Raw genomic sequence first — 13,426 nt, forward strand, 5'->3', positions numbered from 1 at the left:
GAGGGCGAAGCTGGGGCGAAGTGAGAGTAGGATTGACATATATACACTACCGAATGTAAAATAGTTAGCTAGTGGGAAGCAGTAGCATAGCACAGGGAGATCGGCTTGGTGCTTTGCGATGACCTAGAGAGGTGGGATAGGGAGGGTGTGAGGGAGGCTCAAGAGGGAGGGGATGTGGGGATATATATATGCACATGGCTGATTCACTTTGTTGTACAACAGTAACTAACACAGTATTGTGAAGCAATTATACTCCAGTAAAGATCTATTAAAAAAAAATATCTCTACAGCAGTCTCAGACCTCCCTTACCTATTTCCTTCCTTCCCTCTCTCCTTCACAGGGGTCAGACCTGCACCATAGTCTAACAGGTCTGCTGGCTTCCTCTGGTTCCCTTTCCCTTTACACTCACAGAATTTTCCCCAATCAATCCTATGCACATCTAATACCATCTTGGCATCTGCTCTTGGAGGACCAGGACTAACAAACTAACACAACCAGTCATAGATTTATAGCTTGATTTTTCACAAACCAAATACACCCATATAAGCAGCACCCAGCTCAGGAAACAGAACGTGACCAGCACCCAGGAGCCTTCCCTGCAGTGCTCCCTTCCAGTTCCTATCCCTCAAAGAGAATCACTAATCAAATTCCCACATCATACCTTAGTTTTGCCTATTTTTCAACTCTATCTGAACAAAAAAATGTCACCTGCTGTATCAGTAAAAAAAAAAAGGATGTTCCTGCCATCAGGCCATCAGCCATTGCAGCAGCCTCACTGGGCATCCTTGCTGCCAAGTCCAAGCTCATACTGCTCACTGCACGACAGGCCAATAAATTGAGAGATGAGTTGTTGGGGCAAGGAATAGCGACTTTATTCAGAAAGCCAGCAGACCGAGAAAATGGTGGACTCATGTCCCAAAGAACCATCTTGCCTGAGTTAGAATTCAGGCTTCTTTTATACTAAAAGGGGAGGGAGTAAAGTCAAACATTTCCTGGTTCCGGTCAGCCTCAGGAGGGCATGTGTTAGTTTCCTCCTTCCTGTAGTCATTCACAGGTGGGCCTGGTCAGGATGTGAGCTAAACAAAGGGATTTTAGCTTAGTGCTCATAACCTGGAAGGCAGGGGTTCCAGAGGTGGGCCATTATAATTCAAGCTTATAGGCAACATCCCTTTAGTGATTAACTTGTAATAGAATTCCCTATTACACCCTGAGGGGATTCAGAATGGAGAAAAACAGGATACTGGCCCTAGATAGCTAAGGTGCATATCAAAGGAATGATTTCAATGAGCCCAGACTCTTGCATCTTCCCATACATAGAAAAGCACTAAATTCATTAACTTGAGATGTCTGTTTTCTCTTTTAAACATGTTTTTTGTTTGTTTGTTTGTTTGTTTGTTTGTTTTAATTACACTATACTAGGTGTGCTTTATTTATTTTATTTATGGCTGTGTTGGATCCCCGCTTCTGTGTGAGGGCTTTCTCCAGCCGTGGCAAGCGGGGGCCACCCTTCATCACGGTGCGCGGGCCTCTCACCATCGCGGCCTCTCCTGCTGCGGAGCACAGGCTCCAGATGCGCAGGCTCAGCAATTGTGGCTCACGGGTCCATTTGTTCCGCGGCATGTGGGATCCTCCCAGACCAGGGCTCGAACCCGTGTCCCCTGCACTGGCAGGCAGACTCCCAACCACTGCGCCACCAGGGAAGCCCCTGTTTTCTCTTTAATTAACAGTAATCTTTTGATGTTCCAACTACCTGGGCTTTTTGTTGTTTTTCGTTTGTTTGTTGTTTCTTTGTGTGTTTTTTGTTTGTTTATTTTTTTGCAAAAACTCCTCTATGTATCCTGGCTCCTCCCTTACCTCTTCAGAACAGTCCTTTAGAGTTATCTGAGAGGCTGTCTCCTGGGCTTAAGTCCTCAGAAAGTCTGCTAAATAAAACATAATTCTAAACTATTTTTTTAATACTTATTTATTTATTTATTTTATTTATTTTGGCTGTGCCGGGTTTTAGTTGTGGCACGCGGGATCTTCAGTGAGGCATGTGGGATCTTTAGTTGCAGCATGCGTGCGGGATCCAGTTCCCCGACCAGGGGTCGAACCTGGGCCCCCTGCATTGAGAGTGCAGAGTCTTACCCACTGGACCACCAGGGAAGTCCCAATTCTAAACTTTTAGGTTGTGCATTTTTTTCAGTCGACAATTATATCCATTGAATCTCATAGTATGGTTTGTCAAGAACTGTGAAGGGTCTGAGATGTTACTCCACTCACACAGATACGTAACTTTTATATGTGAATACTGCAGAAACATGAGGCTTCTGGGTCAGGGAACAGAGCTCTATCTTGATACTCACAACCAGATTAACAGCCAGGGTAACATTGCAGCATCGTTCCCCACACCTAGACCCACAGGCAGTGCAATGAGAGCTGATGGAAACTTTGTATATGAGTGCCAAGTTACACCCCGTAAATGAAGGATAGAGAACAACAGATTTTCTAATTTCTACCTGCAGGAGAAAAGCAGCTACCTCTCCTCTGCTTCTTGGAGATTGAATGAAAAGTATCTTAGATACTTACCCTAACCCATTCAAATGTAAATGAATTGCTTCAAGAACTGGATAAGCCCCAGTGTCTGGCTTCTGTGACCTAGAGGTGTTTGGATGTGTGGACTTCATCCCTTTTGACAGAGAGATAGCTCTCTAGTCTTCCTGGTACCTTTGGGAGCTTAACTCTGGGCCTAGTCTGGGCTGTAACCATTTGACTCTCTCAGGGAGATAAGTTCTATTATCCTTTTGTTTCTGTCTCTCCCCCGCCCCCCTGCCCCCGGCCACAGCATGCCGGATTGAACCCGAGCTTCTGAAGTGGAAGAGTGGAGTCCTAACCACTGGACCACCAGGGAAGTCCCTATTATCCTTTTGGATAAGACCAGTTAACTACACAAATGGCTACAGATTAAAGTCTTATGGTATGTGGAAAGCAAAATGCTTTTAGGGGAAGTTAAAGCAAGCATTTACTCTTTATATTGTATACATTTCCACATCTCAGGAGGCTAGGGCTTTTTACAGGAGGACTGAGACATCCATGGAGATTTTAGTTCCCTACATGCTGTGTTTTCTTTTTTGTCTGGCTTCTTTCAATCAACATTATGTTTGTGAAATTCATCCTTCTTGTTGTGTGAATGTTCACTCATGCTAATTGCCATATAGAATATACCATACTTTATCCATTCTATTCTTGGTGGAGATTAGGTAGTGTAAAAATTCAACCAATTGTGGAGATAGTGAACAGTCCACAAGACTACTCCCACTCTGACACCAGTTGCAAGTGCACGGGTCCCTGAGATCATCCTCAGTTTTGATAATTCACTAGAAGGACCTTCAAAACTCAATGAAAGCTGTTATACCACAGTTAACAGTTTATTACAGGGAAAGATACAGATTAAAATCAGCCAAGGGAAGAGACACTTGGGACAGGGTTTAGGAAAGTACCAAACTTGGAGCTTAGTCATCCGTCCCCTAGAGACTCAGGGCAGTGTTACTTTCCTGGCATCAATGCATGACACTATGCATGGAGTATTGCCAACCAGGGAAGCTCACCAAAGCCTTGGTGTCCAGAGTCTTTACTGGGCTCCATCACTCACGCAGGGTTGACTACCCATGTGGCTGATAACAATTTCCAGCCCTCTGGAGGTCCAAGCTGGTGTCACATGAACCAAAGTGCCCCACCCTAAAAAACCGTTATCTGTCTGGCTCAAGGCCCCCAGTCAAACAAGGACACTCCTATCAGGCATGACATTCCAAGGGCTTAGAGATTACCTCCCAGAAGCTGAGGGCAAAGGCCAGTCCTCCATTTCTCCTTGCGGTTTTAGGTTTTATCAGAATTCACCTTTTATTTTGTAGCTATATTATTAGGTTTAGAATGGTTTAAAAAAATCTTAGTGAATTGAGTCTTTTATCAATATGTGGTAACCCTCTGTTCTGGTCATTGTTGTTGTGTAACAAATTATCTCAAAATTTAGTGATTTAAAACAAGAATCATTTTGTCATCTCATGGTTTCTGTGGGTTAAAAATTCGGCATGGGGGAATTCCCTGGCAGTCCAATGGTTAGGACTCTGTGCTTCCACTGCAGGGGGCACAGGTTCAATCCCTGGTCAGGGAACCAAGATCCCTGTGTGGCACGGCCATAAAAAAATAAATAAATAGAAATTGGGGATGGGGTCAGTTGACTGTTTCTGTCTATAAGTCTTATGCAGTTGAAATCACGAAAGCTGGAATAGTCTGAGGGCTGGAGAAGCTGGGGGCTGGCTGGACATGCTTCTGTCTCTTCAGGTAATCGAAGGGCTTCTTCAGGTAATCATGTGGATTACTTTCCTGGGCCAATTTAGGCTTCCACCCAGGATAGCAGCCTCAGGGCGGTTGGACTGCTTACACAACAGCTCTCAAGTGTTGCCACGAGCAAGGTGGCAGTGCATTTTCTTTTCTGACTTGAAGTCATATATTATCACTTCTCCTATATTCTGCAACTTACAAGCAAGTCACAAATCTGCCCAGATTCAAAGGGAGGGGACTTAAGACTTTGTGGATGAATGACAAAATTATAGAAGACCACAGTGGGACAGGGGGTATTGTTGCAGCCATCTTTGCAAAATACAATCTGATATATGCTCTTTGTCTCTATTAATGCTTTTTGCCTAAGACTATTTGATCTGATAATAATATAGCTAAGCCAACTTTATTTTGGTTGGTATTTTTCTGGTATATCTTTTTCTAACCTTTCACTTTTAATCTTTTTGCATTTTTATGTTATAGGAATTTCTCTTGAAAACAGAATATAGCTGGGTATTTTAAAAACCAACCTGATAGTCTTCACCCTTGAACTGGATAGTTTAATCCATTTACATGGATTGTGATGGCTGATATATTTGGGTTTCTGTCTTCTGTCTTATTTTTGTTCTACCTATTCACTTTTTCTGGGTTTCTTTTTTCTCCCGCTCCTTTTTGTTTTCTTTTAAATTCTCCCCACAATAATTCTGTTTGCCCTTCTACTAGTTTACATACTCTGTTTCTGTTCTCTAAATGATTATCCAAAATTTTTAACTTACACATTTGACTTAGCAGATCCTAAAGTTAATCATTATCTTTGTCTTCTTCAGAAATTTTAATAAAAGGATCTTAGTAGACTTTAACTCCAATCTGAACCCTCTAGACTTACATACAATTGTTGAACTTTACCTTAATTTTAAACCCTGTATGTTACACATTATTGGTATTGGTTTATGTACTCAATATTTGTTTACATTTATCTGCAGCCTTGACATTTTCTTTGCTCCCATTCTTACATCTTAGACTTTCCTTCTGGAATCATCTTTTTTTCTCTTCTGGAAGTATGTTAGTCAGGTTCTAGTGCAAGTAAACTCTCAGTTTTTGGGTGTCTTAAAATGTCTTTATTTTACTCTTATTTTTGTTTTTGAGTGATAGTTTCACTGAGTATAGAATTCAAGTGACTAGTACAGTCTCTCAACACAATGAAGATATCATTCTAGTCTGATCTGACTTTCATTGTTATTATTGAGAAGATATCCGTCAGTAGAATTATCATCTCTCTGTAGATAATGTGTCATTTTCTGTCTTCCTATCCAGCTTGAGATTCACTGGGATTCCTCATTCCGAGGATTGATATCTTTCCTCGATTCTGGAAAATCCTCAACCATTATATTTTCAAATATTGCTTTTTCTTTCTCACCATTTTTTTTCCTCCTGTAGTTTCCATTAGACTTATGTTGGACCATCTTACTCTGTCTTCCATGCCTCTTAACAGCTCACATTTTTTTGAAATCACATTTTTATTGATTTAACTTGCAAAAAAGAAGCATGAAATTAGTATGTATGGGCTGATTGAGACAAAATTGTAGTCAATCAACTATGATATTTGATAACCTATCAAAAGGATGATACTAAGATTTTAATTTCTACTAAGAACAATTAAAATCAAGATGTGAGTCTTTGAGCAACTGGTTAAAGTAGCATCACTTTTAACCTAGTCTCCCAAAAGAACCCCCATTCTCCATAAGTTGCTTAAAATCAGTAGACCCGCCAGAACATAGGATTATTTATTTAAGGACACCAGCAAAATACCTTCAAATTCCACAGAAATGATGAGGTGATCATTTTAAGGACTCCTCCTTTTTTTTTAAAAAAAGTAGACTTTATTTTGGGGACTTCCCTGGTGGTCCAGTGGTTAAGAATCCGCCTTCCAATGCAGGGGACGTGGCTTCGATCCCTGGTCAGGGAACTAAGATCCCACATGCCACGGGGCAACTAAGCCCACGTGCCACAATTACTGAGCCCACGTGCCACAACTAGAGAGAAGCCTATGAGCCGCAACTAAGACCCAATGCAGCCAAATAAATAAATAAATAAATAGATAGATAGATAGATTTTATTTTTAATTTTTTTCCCCCCACGCCACACAGCATGCGGGATCTTAGTTCCCTGACAAGGAATCGAACCTACACCCCCTGCATTGGAAGCGTGGAGTCTTAACCACTGAACTGCCAGGAAAGTCGCCAGGACTTTATTTTTTAGAACAGCTTTAGCTTTACATAAAAATTGAGTAGATGGTGCAGAGAATTCCCATATATCCCACAGTCAGTTTCTCTTATTATTAACATCTAACATTAGTATGGTACATTTGTTACAATTAATGAACCAATATTGATACTTTATTATTAATATACATCATTCAGATTTCCTTAGTTTTAAACCTAATATCTTTTTTTTTTTTTTTCTGTTCCAGGACACCACGTTACATTTGTCATGTCTCCTTAGGCTCCTCTTGGCTGTGACAGTTTCTCAGACCTTCCTTATTTGTGATGACCTTGACAGTTTTGAGGAGTCCTGGTCAGGTATTTCGCAGGATGTTTGGAATTTGTTTTTTTACTCATGGTTAAACTGGGGGTTGGAGGGACTTCCCTGGCAGTCCAGTGGGTAAGACTCCACGCTCCCAATACAGGGGGCCCAGGTTGGGTCCCTTGTTGGAGAACTAGATCCCACATGCATGCTGCAACTAAGACCCAGCATAGCCAAAATAAATAAATAAAATAAATAATAAATAAATTTTTAAAAAACTGTGGGTTGGAGGAAGAAGACCACAGAGGGGAAGTGCCATTTTCATCACATCCTATCAAGGTTGTATGCTGTCAACATGATTTGTCATTGTTCACCTTGGCTTTGGTCATTTGGTTGACGAATTGCTTGTTGGGCTTCTCGATTGTAAAGATGCTCTTCCTCCCACCCACTTTCCGTACTGTATGTTTTGGAAGGAAGTCACTCTGCACAGCCCACGCTTAGGGAGTGGGGAGTTATGCTCCCCCTCCTTGAAGGCAGAGTATCTACATACATTATTGGGAATTTTTCTGCATGAGAGATTTGTCTCTTATCCATTTGTCTTAGTCTGTCTGGGCTACTATAACAAAATACCATAGACTTGCTATAACAAAATACCATACCATAAGTAGCTTGCAAACAACAGAAATTTGTTTCTCACAATTCTGGAGGCTGGAAAGTCCACGACCAAGGTGCCAACAGATTGGGTGTCTGGTGAGGGATTGCTTTCTGGTTCATAGACAACCAACTTTTCACTGTGTCTTCACATGGCTGAAGGTGTGAGGGCTCTCTCCGGGGTCTCTCTTTTTTTAAAAAATTTTATTCAAATATGGTTGTTTTACAATGTGTTAGTTTCAGGTGTATTATAAAGTGATTCAGTTATTTTATTTATATAGATATATTTATATATATATATATATATATATATATATATATATATTCTTTTTTTAACATTCTCTTCCATTATAGGTTATTACAAGATATTAAGTATAGTTCCCTGTGCTATACAGTAGGTCCTTGTTAGTTATCTACTGGGGTATGTTTTATAAGGAGTCTAATCCCATGCATGATGGCTCCTAATTACCTCCCAAAGACCCCACCTCCAGAAAACATGGCATTGGGGATTAGGTTTCAACACATGAATTTGGGGGGACACAAACATTCAGTGTATATCAGTGTTTATTTATTTGTTGAATCATTTATTTATATCAGTATGTAAGCATGGATATTTATTTTTTACTTTGGGTTATAGTCTAATATCACTTTTGTTGCTCAAATTATTCCAGCTTTGGCCACTAGGGGCCCCCCTTCAGTTTGCTCCTGTATCCCTTTGGCGTACTCCATCAGTGTGGGTGCACATGTGCATGTGTGTACTTCCTTACCTTCTGGCCCTATAAGATGCTCCAGGCTCATCTTGCATATTTCTTGTCCCAGTCCTAGTATCAGTCATATTAGGGGAATGTGGTTCCTTTTATTGGAGAATGGTTATTATAAATCAAAATCTGGGCACTGGGTAATCTTATTGCTACTGTGCTGTCTTTGCTTCTAGACCCTCTCAGCTGACAGCAAAAAATATGTTTGTGTATACTGTTCTGTTGTGTACACACATACCTATAACTATTTCTGGATGTAACCATCTTTGTCTGTATTAAGCTAAACATGAATTCATACCGATGTCTCCACCACTACCGTCGCCACACAGATCATTCTAGCCTCCTCCCCTTGCTTGTCTGTAAACCCCGACTCCAACAGTGAGAAACCTGCCTTCTGTAACCTGCCATCCATTTGCTTAATTGTTCAATTCCAGTATGCATGTCTGCTAGCATCAGAATTATTAACTCTCACCCTCATGATATAGTGCTTATGTGCAGATCTTTTTGCCTTTATTCTACAGACCCCACTCATCATCAAAGTTTCTTAGGTCAGCACCCTTTCCCCCACTCTTTTTTTTTTTTAAATAAATTTATTTATTTATTTATTTGTTTTTGGCTGTGTTGGGTCTTCTTTGCTGTGTGCGGGCTTTTCTCTAGTTGCGGCGAGCGGGGGCTACTCTGTTGCGGTGTGCGGGCTTCTCATTGCGGTGGCTTCTCTTGTTGCAGAGCACGGGCTCTAGGCGCGCGGCCTTCAGTAGTTGTGGGTCGTGGACTCTAGAGCACAGGCTCAGTAGCTGTGGCACACGGGCTTATTTGCTCCACGGCATGTGGGATCTTCCCGGACCAGGGCTCGAACCCGTGTCCCCTGCATTGGCAGGCGGATTCTTAACCACTGTGCCACCGGGGAAGTCCTCCCCCACTCTTTTGGTGAGGTTGCTTCATACATTTGTAATACAATTAGATTGTTTGTCGCATTCTGCATTCTATCCTGGATCCCCTCGTCTCCTGAATAATTTTTTTTTTAATTTGCATGCATTAGGTTCACTCTATTTGCTGTAAAGTTCTATAGGTTTTGACAGATATGTAGTATTATATATCCACCATTATACTCATACAGTTTTGCCATGCTTGCTTCACCTATTCAACCCTCCCTTCCCCTACTCTTTCCCCCCAGCCTCTGGCAACTACTGATCTTCTTACTATTACTATAGTTTTGCCTTTTCCACAATGCTGTGTAGTAGGAATAATTGGAGACCTTTCAGTCTTGCCCCTTTCTTCCCTTGGCAATATGAATGTAAGTTTCACCCTTGTCTTTTTGTGGCTTAATAGCTCATTTCTTTTACTTTTTAATTTTTTTTGGCTGTGCCACTCAGCATGTGGGATCTTAGTTCCCTGACCAGGGGTCAAACCTGCACGTCCCCTGCATTGGAAGTGTGGAGTCTTAACCACTGGACAGCCAGGGAAGTCCAACAGCTCATTTCTTTTAATTGCTATTTTCAGTCATATAATATTTCATAGTATATATGTGCCAGAATGTGTTTATCCATTCACCTATGGAAAGACACCTTGGTTGCTTCCAGTTTTTGGCAATTATGGATAAAGTTGTTATAAACTCTCACATGCAGATTTTTGTGTGGACATAAGTATTTATATCTGTTGGGTAAACAGCTAGGAGCACGATTGTGGAATCTGATAGTGAAACTATGTTTTGCTTTGTAAGCAACTGCCAACTGTCTTCCAAAGTGGCTGTACCATGTTGCATTCCCACCAGCAGTGAGTGACAGTTCCTGTTGCTCCGCATCCTCGCCAACATTTGGTGATGTCAGTGTTTTGGATTTGAGCTATTCTTATAGGTATATAGTGGTATCATTGTTGTTTTAATTTGCAATTACCTGGTGACATATGAAATGGAGCATCTTTTCATATGCTTATTTGCCATCTATATATCATCTCTGGTGAGATGTCTGTTCAGGTCTTTGGTCTATTTTTAAATTGGGTTGTTTGTTTTCTTTTCTTTTTTTTTTTTAATTTATTTACTTATTTTTGGCTGTGTTGGGTCTTCGTTTCTGTGCGAGGGCTTTCTCCAGTTGCGGCGAGCGGGGGTCAGTCTTCATCGCGGTGTGCGGGCCTCTCACTGTCGCAGCCTCTCCCGTCTTGGAGCACAGGCTCCAGACGCGCAGGCTCAGTAGCTGTGGCTCACGGCTTAGTTGCTCTGCAGCATGTGGGATCTTCCCAGACCAGGGCTCGAACCCGTGTCCCCTGCATTGGCAGGCAGATTCTCAACCACTGTGCCACCAGGGAAGCCCTGTTTGTTTTCTTATTGTTAAGTTTTAAGGGTTCTTTGGATAACCATCTTTTATCAGATATATCATTTGCAAATATTTTCTCCCACACTGTGGCTTGTCTTCTCATTCTCTTGACAGTGTCCTTAGCAGAGCAGAAGTGTTGTTTTTTTTTTTTAATGAAGTCCAGCTTAGCAATCATTTCTTTTATAGACCATGCCTTTGATGTTATATCTTAAAAGTCATCACCTCTTCCAGAAGTTTTTTTAGTTTTGTCTCTTACATTTAGGTCCACTTTGAATTAGTTTTTTGTGAAAGGTAAAAGGTATATGCCTAGGATTAATTCTTTTTTTTTGATATATCCGATTGCTCCAGCACCTTTTGTTGAAATTACTGTCCTTTCTCTATTGTCAGTTGCCTTTGCTCCTTTGTCAAAATACCGGTTGACTATTTTTGCGGTAGTCTGTATCTGGGCTCTCTATTCTGTTCTGTTGGTCAGTCTGTTGATTCTTTGACCAATAGTACACCATCTTGATTACTGCAGCTTTATTGTAAATCTGGAAATCAGGTAGTGTCAGTCCTCCAACTTTGTTCTTCTTCAGTGTTTTGTTGGTTATTCTGGTTTTTTTTGCCTTTCCACACGACCTTTAGGATCAATTTGTCAATATACACAAAATACCTTACTCGGATTTTGATTGGAATTATTCAAAACTATAGATCATGTTGGGAAGAATTGACATTTAATAAAATTGAGTCTTCCAATCCATGAACACAGAATGCCTCTCCATTTATTTAGAACTTCTTTGATTTCTTTTTTTTTTTAATTTTTTTTCCAGGGTTCTTCTTTTTTTTTTATTATTAAAGGATAGTTGATTTACAATGTTGTGTTAGTTTCAGGTATACAGCACAGTGATTCAGTTTTATATATATATATATATATATATATATAAAACTGAATATATATATACTCACACACATATATATATGTGTGTGTGTGTATGTATATATATATATATATATATATATATATATATATATATATATTCTTTTTCAAACTCTTTTCCCTTATAGGTTATTACAAAGTATTGAGTATAGTTCCCTGTGCTATACAGTAGTTTCTTGTTGGTTATCTATTTTATATATAATAGTGTGTATCTGTTAATCCCATACTCTTGATTTATCCCTCCCCTTCCTTTGGGATTCTTTGAGGCATAGGTTTGAAGTACATTCTGAAAGAGATATCATTTTTTTCTGCCATGTACCAGGCTGGTTTTTAAAATATTATTTATAATAATAATAATAATAATAAATCACTTTTAGTCTTCATTATTATTGAAGGTCTTAACAGTGGGAATGGAAGCGCTCCCAGAAAGGCAGGAGCAACAACAGAGGAAGGGCCCTTGGCCACTGCCTGCTGTGACCTCAGTCAATTGTCCCCTCTGAGCCTCAGTTTCTTCATTAACAAACTGGAGGATAATGGAGCAGTTCTGAGGGCTAATTGAAAAAAATGTATGTCCATTGGCACACAGTGGCCACTCAGTTTTTATATCTTGAGTCAGAATCTGTTTCATGAACACAGATTGCGGGCCAGTTTCTTGACCTACTTGAATCTTCATAAAAACTCTCCCATGTGTGGGTATTGTTATGACCCCTTTAGAGATTAAAAAAAGGAGGCTGAGAAATTAACATGCCCAAGTCCACACAGAAGTAAAGGGCATATTTTGCGTCTGAGCTCAGTTGGTCAGATGCCAAGTGTCCTTCTAGCTCAGCTATTGCTGGCCGCACCGTGCAGCATACGGAATCTTAGTTCCCGCGACCGGGAATCGAACCCTTGCCTCCTGCAGTGGAAGCATGGAGTCCTAACCACTGGACCGCCAGGGAAGTCCCTAGCTCTGCCATTTCTGATCACCAGGACCTGGAGGCATTGCCTCTTCCACTGTTTCCCTGCCGATCCTCTTTCCTCGGCTACCTCCAGCCTTTACACATTCTGTTCCCTCTGCCTGGAACACTCTCCTTTGCTGGAGAAGTGGCCAAAGGAAAGGAAGATGAGCCCTATATTAACTTTGAAACTGGACCCAGACCTCTGCAAGAGTCGCCTGTAAATTCAGAACAGTTCCAAGGATCTGTCTGAGCAGCTCTCCTGGGACCTGCAAGTAGGAATCCAGTGTGTCCCTTCCTGAGGTCCTGTCAAGACCGCTAGCCTTTGAGGAGGGAGGGGGAATGCAGGGGAAAGAGGGGAAGGCTGTTGGACAGGATTACTCCAATCCTGCCACAGCATCATTTGATGTTTCCCAGCCTTGTGTTGGGGAGAAAGAATTTTCCTCTACCCTTCAAAGGTTCTTTTGGCTGGTCTGATGATCAAATTGACATGAGACAGAGTAACAGGGGAAAATCAAATTTAATTTTGTCAGTACGAGAACCCCACATACATGAGAGGTTAAAGTTAGAAGGGTAAAATGAGGTATTTATGCTATACTGAGCTAAGGAATGGGATAGGGACCTGGGGCTTCAACAGGAAGGAGGGCAATTCACAGGAACAAGACGCAAAAGAGCAGACATTTGGTAATTAGATGTTTGCCCTGCCATACAGATGGGTCACTCAGATAAGATTCATCTCTGGTAATAATTCTCATTTAGGGAGAGACTTCCAATTTAAATTCTTCCAGGTAGTTAAGGGAGGGACAGATGTTTCTCTTGAGCCCACAGGGTCTTGATTTCCTTTAGCTCAAAAGAATCCATATGCCATGGCGTGTCTGGGGGAGGCTGGAGCTGAACCTCTTCAGTTGCATGGCTTAAGATGGTCCAACAGTCTTGTGTTACATGCAAGGCTCTTTTCTCTTACTTAGCTGGAATCCAGATCCTTAGAATTTGGAAACTTGCTAAGTGGACACTGA

General features: G+C 41.1%; 1 protein-coding gene across 7 annotated transcripts in view; it reads left to right on the forward strand.

Annotated features, from left to right (window-relative positions):
* Positions 1-13,426, forward strand: part of TCN2 (transcobalamin 2) — a 45,944-nt gene that overhangs the window by 6,693 nt on the left and 25,825 nt on the right. For 4 of the 7 annotated variants that reach the window (XM_082417307.1, XM_082417308.1, XM_082417310.1 and 1 more), the window contains exon 2: positions 6,789-6,897. The exons of 2 other annotated variants lie outside the window; for them this stretch is intronic. Coding sequence is in view for 1 of the 5 variants with exons in the window: in XM_082417306.1 (XP_082273432.1) it covers positions 2,955-2,957; positions 6,789-6,897 (112 nt within the window). In the remaining 4 variants the exon portion in view is untranslated. Of the gene's footprint in view, positions 1-2,939; positions 2,958-6,788; positions 6,898-13,426 lie in introns of those variants that run through there. One more of the 7 variants, XM_082417306.1, reaches the window with a different exon arrangement.

This window comes from Balaenoptera physalus (assembly GCF_965194825.1).
Source record: "Balaenoptera physalus genome assembly, chromosome: 12".
In the NCBI taxonomy this organism is placed as follows: domain Eukaryota; kingdom Metazoa; phylum Chordata; class Mammalia; order Artiodactyla; family Balaenopteridae; genus Balaenoptera; species Balaenoptera physalus.